Source organism: Rhizophagus irregularis, chromosome 26 (assembly GCF_026210795.1).
Source record: "Rhizophagus irregularis chromosome 26, complete sequence".
Classification (NCBI taxonomy): Eukaryota; Fungi; Glomeromycota; class Glomeromycetes; order Glomerales; family Glomeraceae; genus Rhizophagus; species Rhizophagus irregularis.
This window is the reverse complement of record NC_089454.1, coordinates 2,150,815-2,175,020: the sequence shown is the minus strand read 5'-3', so window position 1 is coordinate 2,175,020 and position 24,206 is coordinate 2,150,815. Positions and strand designations below refer to the sequence as shown.

Sequence of the window (24,206 nt, the reverse complement as noted above, 5' to 3'; positions counted from 1 at the left end):
TAGGCCACAACTCATAAATACAAAATTATAATAATTTATTGAAAAAAAAATTTCAGAACGAAAAAACGAAGTTAAAATACATAATAAAGATAGAATACTATAAATTATATGGACCAATAAATTAATATTATTTTAATGTAACTAATATATACAAATTTAACACGTTAAGGAAATTTATAATACATTAGACTCTTAAACCAATACAGTATATTTGAAATCGATTGGTTTTTAACAAAATACTGTATGGTAATCCCGAACTTGTGAAAAATCAAACTAATATCTGAATATTCTTCCAAAGTCATCAAAAAGATTTTTACGAAATAAACGTCAAATTATAATTATGATTATCCATAATCTTCTCCTTATCCTCTGTGAGCAGAGTCTTAACACTTCCATATGAACAACACACGATCATTGGATAACCAATATCACCTTGAAAACTGCATAAAAATTTTGAAAGCTGATAATTGCATGTCAGTGTTACGCCTGCTAGTTTAGGGTCAGAACTGACAAGTCGCAGAATGCCCTTCTTTTTTCCAAGGCGGAATGCCTCTTGTTCATCCCAGGTGAACCAACAAATGCTCTTGAACATTATACCTTTCGCAATATACGTTAATTCTTTGGTATCCTCAACATAAGGTCTTGTTTGTGTCGCAATCGTTTTTGTTGACGAAACTGCCGTAGAAGAACTAGAAATGTTACTGCTGGATTTGACGGGCTCTACAAAGTCAAGCATTTCCGTGAACTCAATAACATAATTAATGTTATCAATAAACTTTGTCTTGCTCTCATCGAGTCCCGTAATAATCCTTTCAGACGGAGAAAATGGACTCTTGAGAGCTATAGGATATCCCGAAAATGCTGGCGAATAATGATGGGTGTAGACTTTTCCGAGCTCATACTCACAATACAGTGACACACTTGACAGTCGTGGTTCCACACTACTAATTCTGCATACACCCTTCGTTGTATTATTAATGAAGACCCACTCATTAAGAGGAAAATGTGAAAGACTCCTAGATATTAAGCCCTGGATAAGGTAGGTTAAGCTCTTTTGATCTGCAGAAAAGTTTGTAGTTTGCGTACCTATGGATTTTTTAAATAATGGAGGCAATATAGAAATTTTATCGTTTGTGCTTTCTTGTTCGCTCTTGAGTAGTTTTATCTTCCCTACACTTTGTGGTAATTTCTCATCGTCATCCTTAAGTGGATAAGTTCCTTAGGGAGAGGAACTAAAGTTAGTTTATAAATCGTATATAACTATTAGAATATATAGTATTGAAATACCCGGTAAAGATTTGTTATTGGTGTATTCCTCCTCATCTTCGTCCGTAAGTGGATAAGTTCCTTAAAGAGCGAAACTAAATTTAATTTTTAAGTCCTATAAATTGATAGAAAAGACTGCGGTTACAAGTAAGATACCTGGCAAAATTTTACTACTGTTGTATTCTTTTAAAACTTGTTTCAAACTACGGTATGAGAACGAACACTTCGAAGGGTCTTTTAATATCTCAGCTACTTTCACTAATCTTTTTGATGGACCAATTTTCAAACCACAACGTTCAAATTCTTCTTTAGTCATATTAGTGAAATCAAACCCGGTTATTTTTTCTCTGCGAAGAATTTCAAAGTCATCATCATCGAATTTTAGGTCCTGTCCTCGTAAAAAAATAATAAGGGTATCAATATCCCAGTTTTCAACTGGAAGAGAATCAATTTCAGAGGGCATAAGTGAATAAGAGATTTATTTGGAAGTTGTGAGAAATGAATTTATTTTTAAGGATTTTGCACATTAAGTACAGATTGCGTATTTCGGCAAAAATTTTTCCGATAAGCCGATCACTAGAGTTTTGATGCTAATGAGATTAAGATTGTGCTACACCTTTTTCTTTAATCTTTTGTGTAAAAAAAATAAATAAATAAACAAATAAATAAATATAAATGAATTTACTTTTTTAAATTAATTATTATAACTTATAAAAAGTAAGTACATTGCGTCATATGATAATTATATTAATTCTATTTATATAATTTATTTCTTATTTTTACTATTTTATTTTTATTTTTTCTCATTAATCTTTTTCTTTACAACATGTCATTTTTTTTAAATATTATTATTCGGACAATATTGTAACACGAAAATATATGACGATTTTAATCATGTGATAAATTATTTGATAAGAATTGAAATCCTTATAAAATATAAGATGTATTTTTATACATTTAAGTCAAAAACCAAGATCGATTAAAAAAAATTTAAAAAGAATTGTAACATTACTAATGAAAAATCAATAAAAAGGAACAAAGAAAAAAAATTGTAATGATGGGTCAGAATATCATAGTTTATTATTTATTTGCATCTTTAATAATATTAACCAATTTTATAATTTTATTTACAAACATATTATTTAAGGGAAAAGAAAAGAAAAGAAATAAAAATGTGAAAATTAATATATTTAAATCAATCTTGTTAGGAATTGAATAAAAATTTAAGAAAATTTGAAGTAATAAAATTAGACGAAAAAAGAACGAATATATAAAATAAAAATATATATTAAAAGTTCAGTTTTAATAATAATATTTTATAAACTCAAACAAGATTATCTATACATTTATAACTGAACTTAATAATAATTATTAAAATTATTTTTGTAGGCATTCAGTTGGATTATCTGTTATATCCTCCAAGAATTTTGATACTGCCATTCATTTAATAAATCAATTGCAGTGCGAGATTATGAGATAAAATCAATCATTAGATTCGTGGAACAATAATTTGAACTCATAGTTTCATACGATTAACATGTCAGTGATTTGCAAACACAAAAACTACATATAAAAAAATAAACCTAAAAAAAAAAGTTTTTAGTTAATCTGACGGCTGAAACAGATGATCCGTCAGATGATCCGTCATCTGACCAGATCGGATGACAGATGATCCTCAGATCGTAACTCTATATAACTATATTACATACCTTTGCTTATTTCTATTGATTGATTTGTACTCTTGATACAAATGTTAAGTACATTGATTATCTTGTTTTTTCCATGATTTTATAGGTTCGTCGGATGGTCTTATAGATTTTCTTTTTAGTATCAGAATTATTATGGGAACAAGATTTTTTTTTTGGATACCTTAGTTTTAATGGGGTTTTCAGGTGGTAAAGTTTGAATCAACATTATTATCCTTGGAAGCAAGTTTTTTTGAAAAACAAGTTTGACTTGATATAGTGAAAATTCGTTCGAACAATAAAGTTATTTAAAACAAAGCAAGCTATTTCGTAAAAACTTGCTGATTAAGCTTACGAAAGTTTAAATAAATTAAGTACTTACAAAAAAAACTCGTTTTGAAAACAAAAAAACTATACATTTGTATATAAACTAAAACATTTCTTTTAGTTCTAGAGAGATTTATGTTAAAGTAGACCCAAGTTATTATATGAGCGAAGTATGGATTCAACATTACGCAAGGTGATCACGTGAAATATGTTTACTCTGTATTACACAATATTTCAAAAGACGCGGATTAAAGCTTCAAGGATACAACACAAAAAATATGCTTTCTAAATCGTTTTGTATTATAATTCTGAAATTTTTTTTGCATAAATTTTAATATGCATGAGTTTTGAATATGTGTTGACATATTACTTTTTATATAGATTTTAATACTGTTATGCTTTGAAATTAAATACTATCTGAAATCCAGCCATTTTTAGGAATGATTAACTTTGAAAATTTTTCATGATATTTATGATGCATAGTGTGTGTGTTAATTATAAATTTATTGTATGCCAACATTTGTGAAACTTAAAGATATGTGTAAAACAAATTGGTAAAGATAAATTTGAGTGTATTCAATAACATGGATAAGATAATGAAGTGATTAAATTTAGTTCTTCTTTAATTATATTATATACATATAAACTAATAATACATATATAAACTTAATAATTATACAATATTATGAAACTAAATTCTTTTGATGTATACATTATACCTTAACTATTAAATAAATATATTGTTAGTTCTAATCAACCATGCAATATGACCAAGAACTTTTTTTACCCGATCTTCCATATCTTCATCTCCATATATAATGACCATTAATTTTGATAATTCAAACTTAGGTTTTCTATCATTATCTGATGAACACTCCAAAAAAAACCATTTCTCAGAATCAGTTATAATTTTTTCTCTTATTTGATAAAGCTGATTCACATTGAACTGCATTCTGAGCAACACCTTGTTAAAAATCTTTATCTTTAACTTCAGTAATGCCAATTATTCTAGAATTTTGAATTTGAATTAAAGTAAAATCTACAGGCCCATGACCATTCAGACCTGAGACATTTTTTTCTGGATAAACCTTAAATTTATCTTCATAAAGGTTGGCAATAGCTACAAGGTATGAACAAACATATTGACTTTTTGATGCTTCATTTCCAATAGGAATAGTTCTGAAACAGAAATTCAATTCAGTTATAAGATGTTTGATTATTACTTGTGACTTTTCATCATTTAATTCTACACATCCACAAGTAAGAAGAGGAAATACAGATAATGTTGGATCACTATCTTCACTAAGTTTATATAGTTTACATACTTTTGGGAAGGTCCAAGAGGAAAGGATAATGATGTTTCTATAAATACAGTAAATTTGAGGCTATTTCTTGATACAAATAATTGAAGCATATTTTGAAACTCTAGGTCACTTTTAGGAGAATTTTTTTCATCATTGCATGAAAAGGTAAGTGCTGCAACATCTTACTCAAGTTCTGGAGATTGATATGAAGCAAATATAAATTCTTTAAGGTCTTTAAGAGTCACTTGTTCTATATTTGCAATCCACTTGGATGCCTTTGTACGTTTTGGATTAACTATGATATTAAATTCTACAATCATAAAATATAAATCAGTGTTGAACTATTAACTCACTAATCATCATACAGTTACCTCACTATCACATGGAACATACCATATTGTCCATATATAGACCTTTTAAGTAATTTCTGCAATTCTGCTACTTTATTTATCAACTCTTGCCTAGTTTTAGTAGTTTCTGGTAAAGATACAATAATATGAATATATTCATCAACAGGAGCTTTAGTAAAATACTTGCTTATTTTCTTTGTTCCAAGAAGTTCATTGTTTTGGAATTCCAACCTGCTAGAGCTTCAGTTGATCAGGAATTCAGGATCAATGCCAGCAAAATCATTATGTTTTTCTTTTTGGATTAAACTCTTAAGTTTACTAATGGGTTTGTTCTTGTTAATATTAATAGCAAAGGCATTGTGTTCATTTCCTTCAACTATGCAAAAAAGAGTAATAGTAGTTCTGCACTTTTTTGATTGTAAATTAAAATTTTCTTTTTCTTCTCCAAGTTTTCGCTTTATAGAACCCTTTTCTTCAAGTTTTTGATTTACAGAATCCTTTTATAATAATAGGTAATTAACAAGTTATATAATTATCACCCTATGAAAAAAAATCATCCAATTTTTGTACAATATTTGTTCAAGTCCGTGTGGAAATTGTACAATTATTGCAGATTTTTGGATAAAAATAGCTATGAAGTTTTTCAAAGCATATTAAAAGTATGCAATTTTTGTACAACTTAAATTTAAGATATAGAAAATGTTCAATTTTTGTGTGATTTTTATACAACTTAAATTTAGGATACAGAAAACATTCAATTTTTGTACAATAAAAATTGTGATTATTGTACAACTTGAAAATAGACTTAAATTTAGGATACAGAAAGCAATTTTTGGGTAATCCTACTATACTACTTTCCATCTTACCTGTATGGTTACATTTGACCACTTTTAGGGTCGAATAGACCACTTTTAACCATTACAAATAGATTTTCCTAAGTAAAGTGATTTATGCAGTAAGGTTACATAAAATTCAACTGCATAATTGCTTATAAATGGGCATCTTCTGGACCCATTGGTGAAATTTTTGTATCATCTTGTAACTAAAAAAAAGTCAAAAACTTTTTATTAGGTTACACAATTAGTTCTGACCGGAATTATAATTTGGCCAGAATTATGCGGTAAAAATCAACTCTTAAAATTATATATGTTGATCACGTGATCTGATCGTCAAAATAAATATGACGACGCGAAATGTTTTTGTTTATGTTTTTTTAACCTTTTAACTTTTCTTCAACTTTCTTTTAAAATATCAGGTAAGAAAAACTTGTGTTCTTTATCTTTTTATTTTCCTAACTTTTTACATTTTAATGTTACTAACTTGCTTTCTTCACTAACTTCATACTTTTTTTTATTACTAATACTAATAATTTACTTTTTAACACTACTAATTTGCTTTCTTCACTAACTTCATACTTTTTTATTACTAACACTAATAATTTAGTACTTTTTAACACTACTAATTTGCTTTCTTCACTAACTTCATACTTTTTTATTTAATACTAATAATTTACTTACACTAATAATTTACTTTCTTCTTTGATAATACTAATTTACTTTCATGTTACTAACATACTTTATTTATTTTATTTTCTTACAAATTTTTATATTTATGATTATATCAAATTTAGTATTTTATTTATGAAATATTGTGTATATTTTTTATATTTTAAGTCAATAAAAAAAATTCATAATTTCACTTTATAAATTGCCTGTTATTACTGTAAAATTTAACCTATAATTCCTAAAATATGGCCTAAAAAAATTTGGCTCAAAAATCACACAATAATTGTATAAATTCAGGTCAAAAATAGGATAATTATTGAATGAATTACCATGCAATAATTGTGTGATTTATTGCAATTTTTAGCACAATTATTGTATGGTCAAATATACAGAAATCGTAGTGAATTTAATTGAATGATTTTTCAACAAAAATCACACAGACTTTTTTTATAGGGTCATACAAATTTCATAATTTATTAACTTCTTTCCAGTAATTTTCTAATTCTTTTGTATAACGTGATTGCTCTTCATATGTCTGTTATATGTAAGAAAGATTATTAGCAGTGTGCACTAATTTTTATTTAATTATAAAAGAAGGTACATAGCCTGTTCCTCCTCCAGAACAAGCAGACTTTTACCAATAACAAATTTCAGGTGCCTGGATTAAGAATTTGATACCAAATTTGTTAACCCAGTAATTCTCCTAGCTCAAGAAAATATCGATTTAGGAGTTACCTCACTTTGCTAAATAAAAAACACACCTTTTCCTTTATAGAAATTAAATCTTTTTCATAATACTTTGCTTCCTTTAGAAAGTGATTGGTCCAACAATTATTAAGTTCCTTCCAATTATTAGCTGGTAATGATGAAGCAACAATAGTGTTTTGGTGAAGAAGTAGGAACCCATAATATGATGCAAAATGTCCTTTTTCTTTAAAATAAGATTCTAAGACTAAAAGTCAAAAGGATAGTTAGAAATTGAATTATTTTTATATTATAAAATATTTATTTACCCTTATGTCCAGGATATAGTTCACTCATAATTATTTTGTTAAACAAGAAACAAGAAAATTAAAAGATAGAAAGGTTTTATTAAAAATTAGAAAAATTAAATTAGAATAGAGATAATCAAAATGCATAAGGATCTTAAATACAAAAAGACACTCATATGTGGTATGACTTGGACTGACTTATTAACGTAAAAAAATAAATAAGCATGTGTAATTATAGTAAATGACCTAGCTTTTGTCAGTCTATCTCATTATTGCAAGTAAGATGATATAGAATGATATGGTTTTACTCATGATGACTATTATCTTGAGTTCATAGTAATTAGTAAGTCAATCTAAGTACTTCTCTTAATGAATATAAAACCATTATTTGTAATATAATCTAATTTATTTTTTAGAAACTTGATAAATGATACAATTTTACTATAATTTTGAATTGTTCATATTAAGTCTGATATAAAGTCATTATTTTGTAATCTAATTTATTTTTTATCTTTTTAGGAGACTGACAGTATTTATGCTAGATGATACAGACTTATATGACTACTTTAAGATATTACCAAGTATTATTGTTAGTGAGTCATTATTTGTAATTTAATTTATTTAGATTTATAGCCCTATAAAAAATAAGTGTCCAGAAATTGTCCAGAAATTGTCCAGAAAATTTGTCTAAATAAATGTCCAGAAAATGTCCAGAAAATGCCAGGTACCATGTCTGGAAATTGTTCCGAAAACACACTCATTTCCGGACACTCATTTTGTCCAGAATTTGTCCGAAAATTGACCTGAAATATTTTTTCATAAAATTTAGCACAAAAAGATGATCAACAAGTGACCATCATTATAATTATTATAATTGCTTTTAACCTAAAGTTTTATATTATAGATATATAGTATTTTTGCCTGCTCAGCAAATTTAATTAGTATGACAAAGAAGGTTATGAATGTCAGTCTTGTGCTTTTTGCATTTTTTTACAAAATTAATTTATCCTTTTTTGGAAGTAGCGTCCAGAATTTGTCCAGTTCAAATTATCTGAATTTTTACTATGTCCAGAATTTGTCCAGGTTTATCTGTCCAGAATTTGTCCAAAATTTTATACTGGACAAATTCTGGATATATTCTGGACAAAGTCCGGATATGTCAAAATTTTAGGTATCAAATTTGTAGCAAAAAATAGACATTTTCCGGACAATTTCTGGACATGCCAGATTTATTCTGGACAATTTCTGAACATTTTCATAGACATTTTCCGGACATTTATTTTTTATAGGGTAGAATTAGGAAATAAAATCAATACATGCCACTGGATAAATGAAAAATCAGGTAAAATTTCATATACCCAGATTTAGGTATGCCTAAATAATATCAGGTATCAGAAAATGTAATATTTATCCTAATTACTATCAAATAATCCGACCAATTCGAGATAATTGAGGAATTATTTCCTATTCTTTAAATTCTTTTTTTTACTGGTTTTTATAGACTGAAATTTTTCAAGTCAAAATAAATTCTTTGCTATTTTCAGCTTTTTTTTTAATACCGAAAAATAATTTTTTTTTTATTTTCGGTTTACCCAAAAAATTTTTTTAATAAATTTTTTGTTTTTATGCTTCTTTTTTAATGCCGAACATTTTAATCATTTTTTTTTTTATTTTAATAAAGTTTAACAATTTTCAAATTTTACATCATATCTAACATACTGTACATATGTAACAAATTCATGATATTCTTGTTTAATTTTGAAAACTTAAATAAATTTTAATCCATACATTGGACTGTTTAAAACCAAATAATAACCACCATTAATTTTTCTGTCATGAAAAGAAATTATTACAAGTTCTTAATTATTAATTAATCTTTATCTTAAATCTAATGAAATAACCACGAAAATAAAAAAAAAACCCATATTGTCTGATCTTGATACACCAGTATTCGATATACCGACATAATTATTAAAAATTTGATATAAAGATAAATCACTGAGAGAATATATAAATAATATTTTATGAATCAATCTCTCTAAGCATGAGCTTATAATTCTACCACTTGGGTAATATAAAACAAATATTGTCAAGGAATTATATAAAGATTTAATGAATGATTTTATAGGTTCAAAAATTCTTCAAAATTTAAATTATAAAATCTAATAAATTGAAATCATAAGCCGTGCCAATCCATTAAAATATGGAGAAATCAAAAATATATACAGCATCACACTTTAATTTCAGCTTTCAAACTTTTGGTATTTAATTGTTGTAAAACTGAATTCGTTCAATATGATTGTTCCGTCTTGACAATTTTTTTTTTAAAAAATCTTTAATTAGTTTCATGATAAAGTTTTATGATTTTAAAATGTAATTCATACTTTTTATAAGAATCTTAAATATTTATTTACTAATAAATTACATATGTGAAAAAATACAACTATTTACGCTTATTAAATAAACTGAAATTTTGAACTTTATAAACTTATAATCATTTCTAATTATTATAATTAGTTCTTAAACATACTACTTATAAAATTTAAAATGCTGACATTATAAAAAATGTGATTAACATATAATATTCATATCTTAATATCCATATCCATTATTTTTGCTAAAGACTCACATCTAAAGTCTTTTAGTTTTCCATTTTTCTTATATTTTTTAATCAAATTTTTATAAGTTTTTACATTTCCTTTATAAGTATAATTATACATAACTATGGAAAGTGGATAACCTCTCCATTTTTCTAAGAAATCTTCCAGAGCTTTCAAAGAACAACTAAATTCATAATAAAATCTAATTTCCCTTAAATTAGTTGGTGACGATTTAATTAATATTTGTAATAATTTTTCTCCATATTCATAAAATACACCACTTCCATGATTAAATATAGATAATAATAACCATTTTAAATTTTGACAAACTTTTAGCAATTTTTCAAATTCAGTAAAATGTTGTTTTGATGATGAAAATGTAAGATACAAATATTCGATAGAAGGACAATTTTCATAAATTTTACGAATAAAAATGAGAGAATCTCCATTAAAGCTACCTTCATATTTAAAACGTTCACAAGGTTTTATTAAAATTTTCTTTAGATGTCCTCCACTATTTTCAATTATAATAGAAGATGCTTTTAAATCGAATTCATCTAATTTAAATATCTCAAGATCACGATAAGTACACATTTTTATTTGTTCTATACTAGTATATTGAAAATAATTAATTATTAATGATTTTAACTTATGAAATTTTGGTAGTACCTTATATAGTAATGTGGGATCAACATTTTTAAAATTTGTATTCAAATGGTTGATAGTATCTGCCTTTTTTTCTAATGCAAGAAGAATCTCTTTATAATTATAAGCCACTATACTAGAAAAAAAACTGTAATAAATTTCATCTTTCCATTCAAAATACTTTAAGTTCTTTTGAACTTCAATTAATTTAGCAATTCCAAGATTAACTTCTGATTTTATATCATTAATAATGATGAGTCGTTGTATACATTGAGAAATACGTGCTAAATCATAAAAATATGAGGAATCAACATTTGTACTACATATTAATTCATAAAGTAATTCAAAGCGAAGTTTATCTTTTGGTAAACAAAAATTTCGATATCGGAATTCGATTTTTCTCATATCCAAATATTTAAATTCTGAACATTTCTTCATAAGAATATCATAAAATAATTGTTGTAAAATTAATTGATTATTTTCTTTAGGATTTCTAATAGAAATTATAATATTAATAACATTTGTATTAATACTTTTACAAAAAGATAAATAATCAAATAAAAGTGATTGATATGAAAATGATGGTAATTGGATTCCATGTATCATTAAGTATTCTTTAATATCTTCAGATAAATAAGATGCAATAATCATGAATAAATAATTTTTATTATAATAATTAATATTATTATAACACCAAGGATTCTTCCATAAAATTGGAATTACATTTTCACACCAAAGTCTATTAACCATTAAACATGAAAAGAGGGATTTTGAATTATCTTGTAATTCATTAAATATTATGAAAAGAATATCTTTAATTAGTTTTGACATTTCTTTAATAAAATAATCTTTTATAATCGATGGTTTATTGTTTAAAATATAATATTTATTGAAATATTTTAAAAAATAATTTTGCGTTGCGTTAAAATAAATGAAATAAATTCTGGAGTAAAGTTCCGGAGAATGTTTCACATTACGCCAATGTCTTGATCTACCCAAATTTATCCTAGTATTTGGCCATGTGATTTGCAGATTGTATTACAATGACGCTGAATTTTTCATTGGTTCTACGTCACACATTTATGATTTTAGAGATGATCGATAATTTTTGCATTTTGAGTATTCATGTTTATTAGTTAATCGTTATTAGTATAGAGAAGCCTTTTAAAATTATAAATATATTAATATATCTAAAATTTGTAATGCTTTAATAATCTGTCTTCCTAGTGAAATAAACAAACTTATTATTTCATCACCAAAAGTTTCCCTTTAATTAAATATCAATTATTATATACCGGAAAAGTTGTAGGATGCGAAATATTAAAAATGTTTATGAAGCTGAAAAAATTGATTTATATTTTAAAATACAATCATAATGATTATAGATTTTTTGAGTAAAAAGGTTGTTAAAAGAAATTTTTTTCAGAATTAATATATAATTTAGATATTATCGTGATCTTTTTATAAATTATCACAAACATTCAAAGGGAAATTGTTATGATTTTAGTCAATTAAAAGTATTAAATTTTATGTGGAAATGAAGAAATCAACTTAAATACGCTACGAGTGGGAAATTATAGTATCATAAGGAATCTATTCTATAAAACTGTAAAAGTTGACAACAAGTAACACGTTTACAAGACAATGTTAATACAAGAGAAATATTTAATTTTTGTTATATTTTTTGTTTACTCTTCATATCGTTAAATCATGTGACATGTGTGTAAAAAATTTTACTAAAATATTTTAGATATAGACTATAGTTTTTAAAAAATATCACTTATATTTTATGATTAATTTATTTAATAAATAATGAAAAATATAAATATAGTTATCACACATTTACTATGCTTTTCATATGGAACATGATCTTGGACGTCCGCATAATAACTATTATTTATAATAATCATCAGAATTTTATGGTTTAGGAAAATTATTAAAAAAATTAGGCTCCCTACTTATATAAATAGTTTCTGAGTGTTTCATATTTGTGTTAGCTAGGGATTTATTACTTATTAATAAATTATCATTGGTTTCTTTTTCGATTTGTCTTGGGATTTCTGTTAAATTACATAATAACAGTACTTGCAATTTCGATCGCTGTTGGTCGATTTAATGAATTCGCATCTAAGCATCTTTTATAATAATAATAGGTTGAGGTACTCTAATATTAAACCTTGGCCTAAGCTCTTGATAAATTTTTATTGCTAAACTGTTATCATGGCTTAAATCATAATACGGAGGTAATCCAGAAATTACTTCATGTATAATTATACCAAAACTGTAACTCACATCTGTATTGCAATGAATATGTAAGCAATGTGAATGTCTTCGATCAATTTGATCATGAAGAATCTTCACGGTTACACCTACCATGTGATTATTGTGACATGGCCTGTGCAACATACACCTCTTTTGTTCTTTAGAACAATACAATAAATCTAGAATTCCGGAAGGTATTATTAGCGGACTATCTGTAAAAAGAGAATATACCGAATAAATCATCTACAACCTGTATTTTATTTTTTTTTCTCATACGATCAATAAAGTGATGGCACCAATTTACCAGACATTTTTTAAAATCCTGATGTAGAACTAGTGCCAGTCATAAAGACATTTGCCACCACTAACTACAAAATAATCCTTTATTAAATTTGATAAAATTTATAACAATTTCCGAGTTTCATAATATAAAATCAAAATAACAAAAAAAAATTCAAGAAAATAAAGCTCTAAAAATTTTTTTTAAAATTTTTTTTTTTCAGAAAATCTTAAGTTCTTACCAATTAAATTAATAAATTCTAATTTAAAATTCCAACGTTCAAATCCTATTGTAGATCATTTCAAGGATATTCACTACAAAATAAATTAACTAATGAAGGTATTCAAACTAGTTTAACGTCATTACGGACGCAGTAAATTTAAAACATTTAAAAATTTTACACACTTAAACTAAATATAATACTGCGCCCCAGATTAATAATTTCATTTAGGTAATTCGGCCTTTACACTGACAGTCACAGAATCCCGATGATCTAAAATCTTGACAGCCAAAGATGAATTTGAGATTAGTTAATTTTTTATGCAATTTTTTCTAATTTCAGACTGTACATAGTCCTTTTAGTTAAAATAAAAAATGTTTTCTTTTAATTTCATTAATTAATATAGTAACGTTAGTTAATTTGCATTAATATTAATAAAATTTGCACACAATTTGCATTGATATTGATAAAATTTACAAATATTTTCGTTAATTATATTTAATTATATTGGATAAATTAAAACCCGATACTGCGCCGCTGTATTTTAAAATTATTTGTTTAATTGGAAATTTATAAAATTTATATAATTTTTTTTTCAAAAATAAAACTTTGAGATTTTGACTGTCAAGGATTTGTGACTATCGGGATTTTGGTGATAGAATTGTAGACTATCGAAATTATGGTTGTCGGGAATTTGTAATAAACCCTACTAATAAATATATATTAAAAAGAAAAATTTTTATATATGTAACAAGTCATTTTTAAAATTAATCAAACAATCATCACTGCCAACCTGGTGCTACAATGAAGATCTAAATTTCTTTAAATTTTTCAAAGATTACTTTTAAAAAAAACTGTAAAATTAAAATTTTAGGTACACCTAAATATCAGTTTAACAGTTAATAGTTTAGTTAATATTTACATATAATATTTTTTTTTTGATTTTATTACCAATAAATAAATAAAATTTTTTAATTTTACATTTAACATAAGAATAAATTTCTAATTTTTGTTAAATGATTAATACTGCTGTAATTTATAAACTTTATTCCAAAATAATATTATTATTTTCCCCAGAAATATTACGACTTTCGATTTTACATAATATCAGAATATCGGTATTGTTTAGTTTTTTTCTTTTTGAATAAACTAACTATATATATATTTGTTTCTACCTTATTTTAAGATATTTTAAATTTCATTAGTAGTTTTATTATATTGAAAACCTTTAATTAAGGTATTACAAAATAACGTAGAAAGAATTTGTAATTTTTGCTAAAATTTATAATTATTGTTAATCAAATTATGTATAATATTTATATTAATAAAAAATAATGTATAGTACATTAAATTAAAATATCACTACATATGAAGCCATCAATAAATCAATAATAATTCAAAAATATATTTGATATATAATTAATATATAAAATTTTATTGGCAAAACTTTGAGAATATGTTAATAGGTGATTTCTTAACGATTATTTTATATCATGTGCATGACTGGGCTCCGCAGTATAAATATGTAAAAATAAATCTTAAATTGACTCAATTTTAGGGGTTTTAATATTGACAGTCGCAATTTTTTGTGCACTAAATAAATAATAATAATAAATTTATTTATTAATCAAAAAACTATTCATACTTCTAATAAATGTATAAACATATTTATTGTTAAAAACCAAATTCGATCATGTAAATTCTATTTTTACACCCACCGATCAAACTAATTTTATAGTGGTGTCGTAACATTTTTTTTTTTAATTAATAAAAAGTGCATTTTTTCAAGAGATCCTTATGAACATAATAAAATATGATTCAATAAAATTTTCAAAGACAAAAATGAAGAGATTAGAAACAGTTTCAAGCATTTGACCAAGATCCAACATTTTTTTTTTTATGATCGTTTAATAAAATAACGTATGGTCGAATCACTCACTATGAAAAGCAGGTCCTAATGTATAAATTATGAAATAAAAATGTCTCTTTCTAAAAATCAAATGAGAAGAAATTGATTATCTATCAGATGACGGCTATGCCATTTATATTAAAAGGAATATATAAGAACATTTAAAAGAAAATTCGCGCACCAGATTGCTTAATCCATTGTTTTATCCTCTGTTAATAACTGAATTTCATAACTAACAAGGCGAAAGGATGAAAGATTATTGTTATATTTTTCATTTTTTTTAAAAGAAAAAAAAATCAAAAATTGGTTTCTACTAAAAAAAAAAAAAAGTATTTATCGATTTTTTTGAAGGAAAAACTGAAGATCAGTTTCTTTAATGAATTTTTCATTTTTCATTTTTTTTTTTGAAAAGTAAGAAATTGTTCTTCAACAATGATTATATTTAAAAAAAAAATTTCAGATTTTTTTTTTTTTTAATAAAACGTACTTTCATTTTATTAATTGTTATAAAATCTACACATAATTTAAACTAAAAATTTTATTATTTATTTAATTCTTTAATAAAATAAATTTTCAATGAACGACAGGTGCTAAATAAACTGGTTCAAAATGGCTCAAGTCTATAATTAGAAAATTAATATATTTTGGCTAATCTGACACATTATTCAAATATCAAATTCAAAACAATGTAACAAGTAGTAATAAACTGATATATTTATTTATAAATATGAACAAAAATTATGATAAAAATAAATAAAATCACATTCTTTTAAAAATACATAATTACAAAAATTTATTTTATTAAAAAATTAATTAATACCAAAATAATACCAAAATAACCAACAACTTAATCCTATTTAAAATTTAATCTTCAATGAGTACAAAGAATATAATTAACAAAATTCATAAAGTTGATAAAGTTGATGCAAAAAAAATACAAAACAAATAATTTCAAATGACTAGAATTTTTTGCAAAAAATTATTATTTTATACGTACATAACTTCTTAAAACATTAAATAAAATATTTAAGAACATACATACTCCAAACCAATTCCCAATCAATTCCCCATCTACAAAGCTTATTTATGACACATGTCATTACTTATCGAAATGCGTAGAATCCGCTCATATGAAATCCTCAGAATTAAGTGATCAATTTTCGTAGAGAATAAATTTTCCTTTTTGGAAATACGTGTAACATCACGTGATAAGGATGGTCCCCTGCTATGTCGATCATCAGATCATGTCGGCAAAATGGCTTGTCGGGCAAAATGAAGCCGATGAAACGATTGAAACGGGTGTCACGGATTGTTTAATTTATACATATATGAATTTCATTTTATATTAAAATAAGGAATATCCTCGGTGATTATTCGTTATTTCTGTAAAAACTCCGTAAAAATGAACCTTTTACAGAACTATTCCCGTAAAATGTAAATAATTCGATAAATTCTGTGATATAAGGTTATTTAATTCCGGAAATATGAACCTTTTACGGAATACTATTCAGAGAATGGTGGTATAATTTCATCTTATTTTGAGCTTTATCGAATATTTTCGAGTTATTTAAAATTTGCCAAGTGTCCCGTACATTATGAAATCAGCTGTAATTAATTTCACGAATTATAAATTATCTTTCTTTTTGTTTTTATTTATTCATTTCTTCTGATCGGTAACTTTTACGGTTAATGAGATCGTTGTTTTATTATGCGCACTTATATGAATTTCACAAGTAATGAGATCACTTAATAATTTATCCTTTTTGTTTTATTTATTCATTGCTGATCGGATCGTCTTTTTATTTCCGAATGGACATTTCGCCGAGCGGACATTTTGCCGAATGGACATTTTGCCGAATGGACATTTCGTCGAGTGGACGTTTCACCGAAAATAGTAGTGAGTAAAAAATATTCAACACGCAATGAAAATAAAAAATAAATAAATAAATAAAATATTCAAACAAATTCTTATTAAAACCACTATAATGTTTATGCAAAAAAAATCAAAATAAATTTAGAAATTGAAATGTCAATCCTATTAAATCTGGAATTTAATTTTGCCGATCATTTTTCGTTCCAGATTCTTGGGTAAATTTTTCAAAAAAATCGTCCGAGGTTACCTTGTTATTATTGAATATTTTTTTTTTTCCAAGATATTATCGCTTTAACATTCAAGTAACTGATATTACAACAAAATTAAAAATATATGGGACACTTGAATAAGAATAAATACGTGCCTGACTACCGGACAACCTGACAATCAAATTTCTCAAGTCTATTCAAGATATATTGATCAACTCTATATATTAAACAAAAAAAGTGGAATTAGTTTTTATTTATTCTATTTTTCGAAATATTTTCCGTGTGAAGTTGTATGAATTTCATTTCATATTAAAAATAAGGTAATGTATCATATAAATTATAAATTCTATGATAATTTCACGCGATAAATTATAAATTTTATGACGATTTCACGCAATAAATTATAAATTCTTTCTTTTTGTTTTATTTATTCTATTTATTCATATTTGAACAAATAAATACAAAATTATCTATAGTTAAAATATTAAAATATTTACATATAAAAAAATATGTATATATATATCCCGAATTCCCGTCAAAGATTTGTAATATTAATAAACGATTAAACTTTCTAAAAAATCTTGCCACAGGTATCTAAATTATGACTTATTTTATTTAAAATTTTGATTTAATTACTATTTTTTCTGGTAACTAATATTAAATCCTTATCCTAATCAAGATATTTCACGCATAATGAAATTTTCTATCTTTTTCACGCTCACTATCATTTTTTTTGCTACGGCTCTTGTATCAACAGTCATTGAAGGTAAAATCTTCAAATTGAACAAGTTCGAATATGATATGAACTTTAAGCAAAATATTATATTCTTTTATCCTAAAAACTTAATTGATTACTAGGTTATCACGCTGAAGTTGTTAGAAACGTTCTCGCAGAATGTAAGATTTGGGTTACAGATAATAATGGTAATTATGTAGCTGGTAATAAACATTACCATAGATGCGACAATAATCCTCCAAATTTAAATATTGATACATTATCAAATGATTCATACTGGCTTATTGCAAGTGTTGAAGGTAGTGGTAGACAAGATAAGCGTCGTGGACCACTTAACAATGATTTCTGCTATATTATTTACGGTGATGCTGCTAATTGGCGTTTTAACACCTGGGATTATTGTAATAGTCAGTCTTAATTAACTTAGTTATCTTAATCTTTTCAATTAAATTTGCTAATATACATTATTTGTACTTTTTTAATGTTGAACAATTTAATAAATTTATAATTTATGACTAATAATATAACATACCAATGTTTGGAAAGTCTATAGTTTGCCTATGGAAATGATATGTTTTGTATACGTTTGATATAAGTTTTTGTATATTTAATACGCAATACCATTTTTTAAATGTTTTCCAAAAAGAATTATTAATGCATACGAATGTTATTTATTTATTTATTTATTTATTTTATGTAAAGTCGGAAGGACTATTCTAAGAGAGCATTAATTACAAGAATTGCGCCCAACATTTAGTCCATCATCTACCTGTGGGGCAGACCCAAACTAATTATTATATACCATAGACTACTCCAACAACACGACCGATGAAGGAGCAGGTATGAGGAGAAAAGAAAAAATTAAAGAACTAATTATTATCTACAATAATAAGAAAAAAACTATGGAGTTAAAATATCTTATATAAGAATTAGTCGTGGCAAAACTATACATTATAAAATAAACAAACATCTGTAGATGAAGGAGAATTATAAGTAATATCGACATTCGCTTCTAGATGCGTAAAAAAAGGACCACTATGTAAAAAATTAGAAGAAGAGAATAAAATGTAAAGAAAATCTTTTGATAATTTAAAATTACGAAAACTATTAAATGGATTTGTATAATTGAAATCACAAATGTTTCTTTGACTATTTCGTGATGAAGGTTGTGATAAAGGGTTGTTACGATACGTTTGATGATAGTCTTTAAACAATTTTTTTGTTAATCCTAACAGGTCACGTTGAATTTTCCACTTTTCGTTCCTCTTTTTCCATATATTCATTTTAAATAAAATACTACATTCATGGATAAAGGGTAGCAATAGTTTGATTATGGACTTTAGTGTGTTAAAGTGTGAACGGAATATACCAACGATATCGTTTTAATGCATACGAATGTTTTATTTTATTTTTATTTTTAATATCCATGTGAACTAGATTACAGAAAGATAGACAAGAACTAAAGATATACAAAAGTCAAACGCTATCTATAACTACGCTATAATCAAACCTCCCGTAGGCGGCGCCACTCTGGTATGAATTATCGTAACTTTAAGGGGACTCACCGAAGCGAGATCCCACGGTCTAAATATACTTTAATGCATACGAATGTATATGGAATTTTTAAAATTTATATTCATATCAAGTTATCACGTGATTGTTTAATGTGACGATCATTTCACCGACAACTAATAAAAAATACAAAAAAATTATAAAACAATTTTTATTGTATTTAGCTGTTTTCTATATTTAATATAATATTACTATATTTGATGCTTATTTGATTAAAATACATCTTAGAAATTCCATAGCATAAATTAACTTATACTTAATGATTTTAATATATTAGAGAATTTTGTCATCTCACTTCATTTATATGTGTGATAAAAAACGATTCAAACAATAAATAAAAAAAATTAACATTTTATTATATTCAAATTATAAAACATTTCTTTATGTGTATTAGTGTATATTAATAAAATTCTGCACAATAAATAATTCACTAATAATTGCGGCTATGTTATTTACACAATAAAAACTATTTTAAAATTTGGTGAAATGATTTTCGGTGAGATGACTGTCGGTAAGTTCGGTGAAATGATTTTCGGTGAAACCCCCTTTAAAAATCCTTTTTTTTTTAGAAAAAAGTAAAAAAATTATAACTTTATTCATCATCATTCCTTTATCCATTACATTTCTTTACTAATATTTTGTTCCTCTATTTAGGCTTCTAAAATTCTTTTATTTTATATTTTATTCTATTTTTGTCTTGTAGGTTGAATATTTTTTTTTTGTAGTTTGAGTCAGTTCTTTTAACGTGAGTCTTTTTTTTTTGTAGATCAATCTTTTTTTGGTTGTTATTTTTCGGTGAAATAAACCGAACCCTCCTTTAAAAATCCTTTTTTTTTTAAAAAAAAAAATTATAACTTAAAAACTTTATTCATCATCCCTCCTTTACCCATTACATTTCTTTTTCTAATATTTTGTTCCCCTATTTAAGCTTCTAAAATTCTTTTATTTTATATTTTATTCTATTTTCGTCTTGTAGGTTGAATATATTTTTTTTATAGGTTGGTTCTTCGTGAGTCAGTTCTTATATCGTGAGTCGTTTTTATCAATTCTTTTTTTTTCGTAGGCTAATTCTTTTTACATGGGTTGTTTCTTTTCGTGGGTTAATTCTTTTTTACGTGGGTTAATTTTTTTCGTGGGTTATTTCTTTTTGTAGATTATTTCTTTTTTGTAGAATGCTTCAGAATTTTTTAGGTCCTTCTTTTACAAGACTCCAAAAGTACTCTAAATTTCTTTATAGAAACGCAAACTCTTGAAGACTTGCAAGGGGAGTTTGGCTTCTAATTGAGTTAAAGAAACATTCTTATGTTTCTTTATTTCATTTTTTAGGTTGTTAGATTCTAGAAGACAAAGAACTTTTCATAATATAATTTAATTTATTTTTATTTTATATCTATTTAATAAATATTAATTATTATTATTTTTCAAAGCACAAACGAATTTGAAATTAAAGCTAAAAATAAGCTCGCCTTTAGAAATGGTCGTGTAGTTGTTTCCAATAAACGTTCAAGAGGAACTATTATATGTTTAACAAAAAAAGATAATAAAAAGAAAAAGCAATCGTAAATATGGAATTTTACCGTATATTATCTTAAAATTTATTCTTTCCGACACGTGATGATGTGCAATGATAACTGCGCTTCGGACTTGATAACAGTAGTATAACTAGTAATAAACTGTAATTAAAGTGATAAATTTTGTGACTAAATAACATTACAAATCATCATAAATTTAGTGTTCTAAACATGTGAATTTCCGTATTCAAATTGCAGTTTTAATGATCATTTTTCCGTATCCTTTTAATAGTCTATTATACGTTATTTCTAAGGAAAAAAATCGTATAAAGACATTATTACAAACGTATCCAGTTTTTTTATAGTCTATTGGCATTTCGTAATACGGTCTTGCAAATTTAATTCCTTATACAATAATCAATAATATAGTGTTTAAAGTGATTCGTGAAATGATTTCACGTGATATTCACTATAACGAATAACAAACCCAGCATGATCAAAAATCCCCAATTAATTGTTAAGTCTATGCACATGACCCGGATGATGATTTTCGGTAAATATATATCCTTTCAAACATAATCATGTCGTTTTTAACATACTAATATTTTTTAGATAAATTATTATTGCGTAAAATATCTTTGATATTTTTGACACATTACGTCATTTAGATTAAATATCACAAATATTTATTGTTTACTATGCTTATATGGAACATGATTTTGGACGTCTGCATAATAACAAAGTTTTTGGGTATGATTTAAAATTTATTTATGGTTAATTTATTTAATAAATCATGACAAATATAAAATAAATACATACTGTACGTATTTAAAAAATAATTGCCATTCCATTAATTTGGAGAGGCAAAAAAAAAAATCTCTAAGGTCATAGTAAGAATAAAAAAAGCTAGCGTTAAACTGAATTTTAAATTATAATGTTAAAAAAAGAAAAAAAAAATATTGCAAATAATATGGCGACTAAACTTTACTTACTACTTACAGTCGCCACTGGATATAACGAACCTGCCGTTCCAAGCGTTTTGGTTCGGTATATGGTGAATTCGATATATGATATTCATATTATATACTGAACTGTTCGGTATATGAATTTTATCCATTAAATTATAGCAGCATATACTGTAATATTTAAAGTTCAGATGATTACATGACTTACTATAACAGATAACACTATGTTTTATTTAAAATTTATGTGTTTTAAGTATTTACCAGCTATTCAAATGAAAATTTTATCTGATACTAGCAGAAATAATTTTTCCGGTAGTCCATTCTTTTATATTACTAATTAAAGTCACGTGATAGTTCGGTATACTAAATATGTAACTGATATACTTGGGCTGGCTAAAATAAGTTCGGATGCGGTATATAGTAATTTATTATGTGATTTCGTTATATCCAGTGCAATTAATTATAAAAAAATCGGTTCTGTGAAACTTGGTTCAATACAACAAGTTTTCGGTACAAACAGGTTCGTTATAACCAGTGGCGACTGTATTTTAAACATTTTTCTTTACTCATATATTACTATTTTTATCTAAAAAAGAAAATAAAAAAAAAATACATGAAATATGAAATAATAAATATAATATATTCATCTAAATTAAAATTTACTACCTTTGTTAATGATGTTTAATTGTCAATATCCATCTGTAAGGAATCTATTTAAAAATTAAATTAATATTAATAATAATTATATAATACAATCATTTAAATTAAAATATTACCATCTTTATTGATATTTAATTGAGAAAAATTAATTTGCAAGGAATCTATTTAAAAGATTGAATTATATTAATATTTTCAAATTTAAATGAAATAATAACGTATTAACTAATATTACCTGAAAATTTTTTGCTTATTATATCATCATTTTGTTCATAATAATCGTCGGAATTTTTTGGTTCAGGAAGGTTATAAAAATTAAGTAATCTACTTTCATAAATAGCTTCTGAATGTGGTTTATACCATGAGCTAGCCGAAGATATATTATTGCTAATTGATGATAAATTACCATCGACATTTTCGTTAATTTGTTGTTGGCTTTCTATTGAAGTTTCTGTTATAAATTTCCACAATTCTTCTCTAATTGTAATCGCTGTTGGCCGATTTAATGAATTTGCATCTAAGCATGTTTTAATTAAACGCACAATTAATTGAGGTACTTTTATATTAAACCTAGGTCTAAGACCTTGACAAATTTTAATTGCTAAATTATTATCATGGCTTAAATTATGATACGGAGATAATCCAGAAATTACTTCATACATAATTATACCAAAACTGTAAATATCAGCAGCTTTAGTATAACTTCGTCCTTGTAAAATTTCAGGAGCAATATAAAGTAAAACACCATATACATTATTTTTTGTATTTTCTGATGGATCGTAATCTGCAGGCTTACATAATCCCATATCTGTTATAAGAATAACTTCCCGATTTTTTAGTATATTGCCAATATGTAAATCTCGATGAATTATTTTATTTTCATGAATATTTTTAAGTCCAGATGCAATATTAAATAAATAATTGAACTTAGTTTTAAAATTTAATTCATTATAATTTGTATTCAAATAATTCCGTAAGCTTCCATTCTCTGCATATTCTTTGTCTCTGGATCTTGGGTTATTCCGTATAACTTAATAATAAATGAAATACTATCAACTTTATTATGTGATGCAACCTATGTAAAATTTATACAAAAAATATTAATAAAATTAATTCTTCAAAATATACATTGGATAATAAATAGATCATACCTCATTCATAAACTCCAGTGTAACTTTTTTTGAATTATTTAAACTTTTCAGAGCTACAAGCATATTTTGACCTATTCTTTTCCAATTTTGATTATAATCATCCCAATCAATTATATTTCCATCAATCCAATTTGCTCTATATACTTTGCCAAATCCCCCTTTTGCAATATATTTGATATCATAAAAT

At 25.2% G+C, this 24,206-nt stretch overlaps 8 protein-coding genes across 8 annotated transcripts; 1 reads left to right on the top strand and 7 right to left on the bottom strand.

Annotated features, from left to right (window-relative positions):
* Positions 1 to 313: 313 nt before the first annotated feature.
* OCT59_017669 (uncharacterized protein) lies at positions 314 to 1,729 on the bottom strand (the record flags this gene model as incomplete). Its single annotated transcript, XM_025310207.1, has 3 exons — positions 314 to 1,218; positions 1,288 to 1,347; positions 1,423 to 1,729. 3 exons carry the CDS (start codon positions 1,727 to 1,729, stop codon positions 314 to 316), a joined length of 1,272 nt encoding a protein of 423 aa, XP_025184791.1.
* Positions 1,730 to 4,246: 2,517 nt separating this feature from the next.
* On the bottom strand, positions 4,247 to 5,686 carry OCT59_017668 (uncharacterized protein; the record flags this gene model as incomplete). Its single annotated transcript, XM_066137637.1, has 5 exons — positions 4,247 to 4,640; positions 4,769 to 4,892; positions 4,976 to 5,172; positions 5,341 to 5,429; positions 5,678 to 5,686. 5 exons carry the CDS (start codon positions 5,684 to 5,686, stop codon positions 4,247 to 4,249), a joined length of 813 nt encoding a protein of 270 aa, XP_066004193.1.
* Positions 5,687 to 6,903: 1,217 nt separating this feature from the next.
* Positions 6,904 to 7,478, bottom strand: OCT59_017667 (uncharacterized protein; the record flags this gene model as incomplete). Its single annotated transcript, XM_025324704.1, has 3 exons — positions 6,904 to 6,972; positions 7,199 to 7,389; positions 7,451 to 7,478. The coding sequence occupies 3 exons, from the start codon at positions 7,476 to 7,478 to the stop codon at positions 6,904 to 6,906; spliced, it is 288 nt and encodes a 95-aa protein (XP_025184788.1).
* Positions 7,479 to 10,014: 2,536 nt separating this feature from the next.
* On the bottom strand, positions 10,015 to 11,505 carry OCT59_017666 (uncharacterized protein; the record flags this gene model as incomplete). Its single annotated transcript, XM_066137636.1, has 1 exon — positions 10,015 to 11,505. The coding sequence occupies one exon, from the start codon at positions 11,503 to 11,505 to the stop codon at positions 10,015 to 10,017; it is 1,491 nt and encodes a 496-aa protein (XP_066004192.1).
* Positions 11,506 to 12,801: 1,296 nt separating this feature from the next.
* On the bottom strand, positions 12,802 to 13,247 carry OCT59_017665 (uncharacterized protein; the record flags this gene model as incomplete). The annotated part of the gene is made up of 2 exons (XM_025324703.1): positions 12,802 to 13,148; positions 13,241 to 13,247. 2 exons carry the CDS (start codon positions 13,245 to 13,247, stop codon positions 12,802 to 12,804), a joined length of 354 nt encoding a protein of 117 aa, XP_025184787.1.
* Positions 13,248 to 18,120: 4,873 nt separating this feature from the next.
* Positions 18,121 to 18,581, top strand: OCT59_017664 (uncharacterized protein; the record flags this gene model as incomplete). Its single annotated transcript, XM_025311755.1, has 2 exons — positions 18,121 to 18,193; positions 18,286 to 18,581. The coding sequence occupies 2 exons, from the start codon at positions 18,121 to 18,123 to the stop codon at positions 18,579 to 18,581; spliced, it is 369 nt and encodes a 122-aa protein (XP_025168576.1).
* A 526-nt stretch (positions 18,582 to 19,107) lies between these two features.
* OCT59_017663 (uncharacterized protein) lies at positions 19,108 to 19,446 on the bottom strand (the record flags this gene model as incomplete). Its single annotated transcript, XM_025324702.1, has 1 exon — positions 19,108 to 19,446. The coding sequence occupies one exon, from the start codon at positions 19,444 to 19,446 to the stop codon at positions 19,108 to 19,110; it is 339 nt and encodes a 112-aa protein (XP_025184785.1).
* A 3,446-nt stretch (positions 19,447 to 22,892) lies between these two features.
* Positions 22,893 to 23,674, bottom strand: OCT59_017662 (uncharacterized protein; the record flags this gene model as incomplete). The annotated part of the gene is made up of 4 exons (XM_066137635.1): positions 22,893 to 22,921; positions 22,988 to 23,032; positions 23,104 to 23,385; positions 23,665 to 23,674. 4 exons carry the CDS (start codon positions 23,672 to 23,674, stop codon positions 22,893 to 22,895), a joined length of 366 nt encoding a protein of 121 aa, XP_066004191.1.
* Between the last annotated feature and the right edge of the window lie 532 nt (positions 23,675 to 24,206).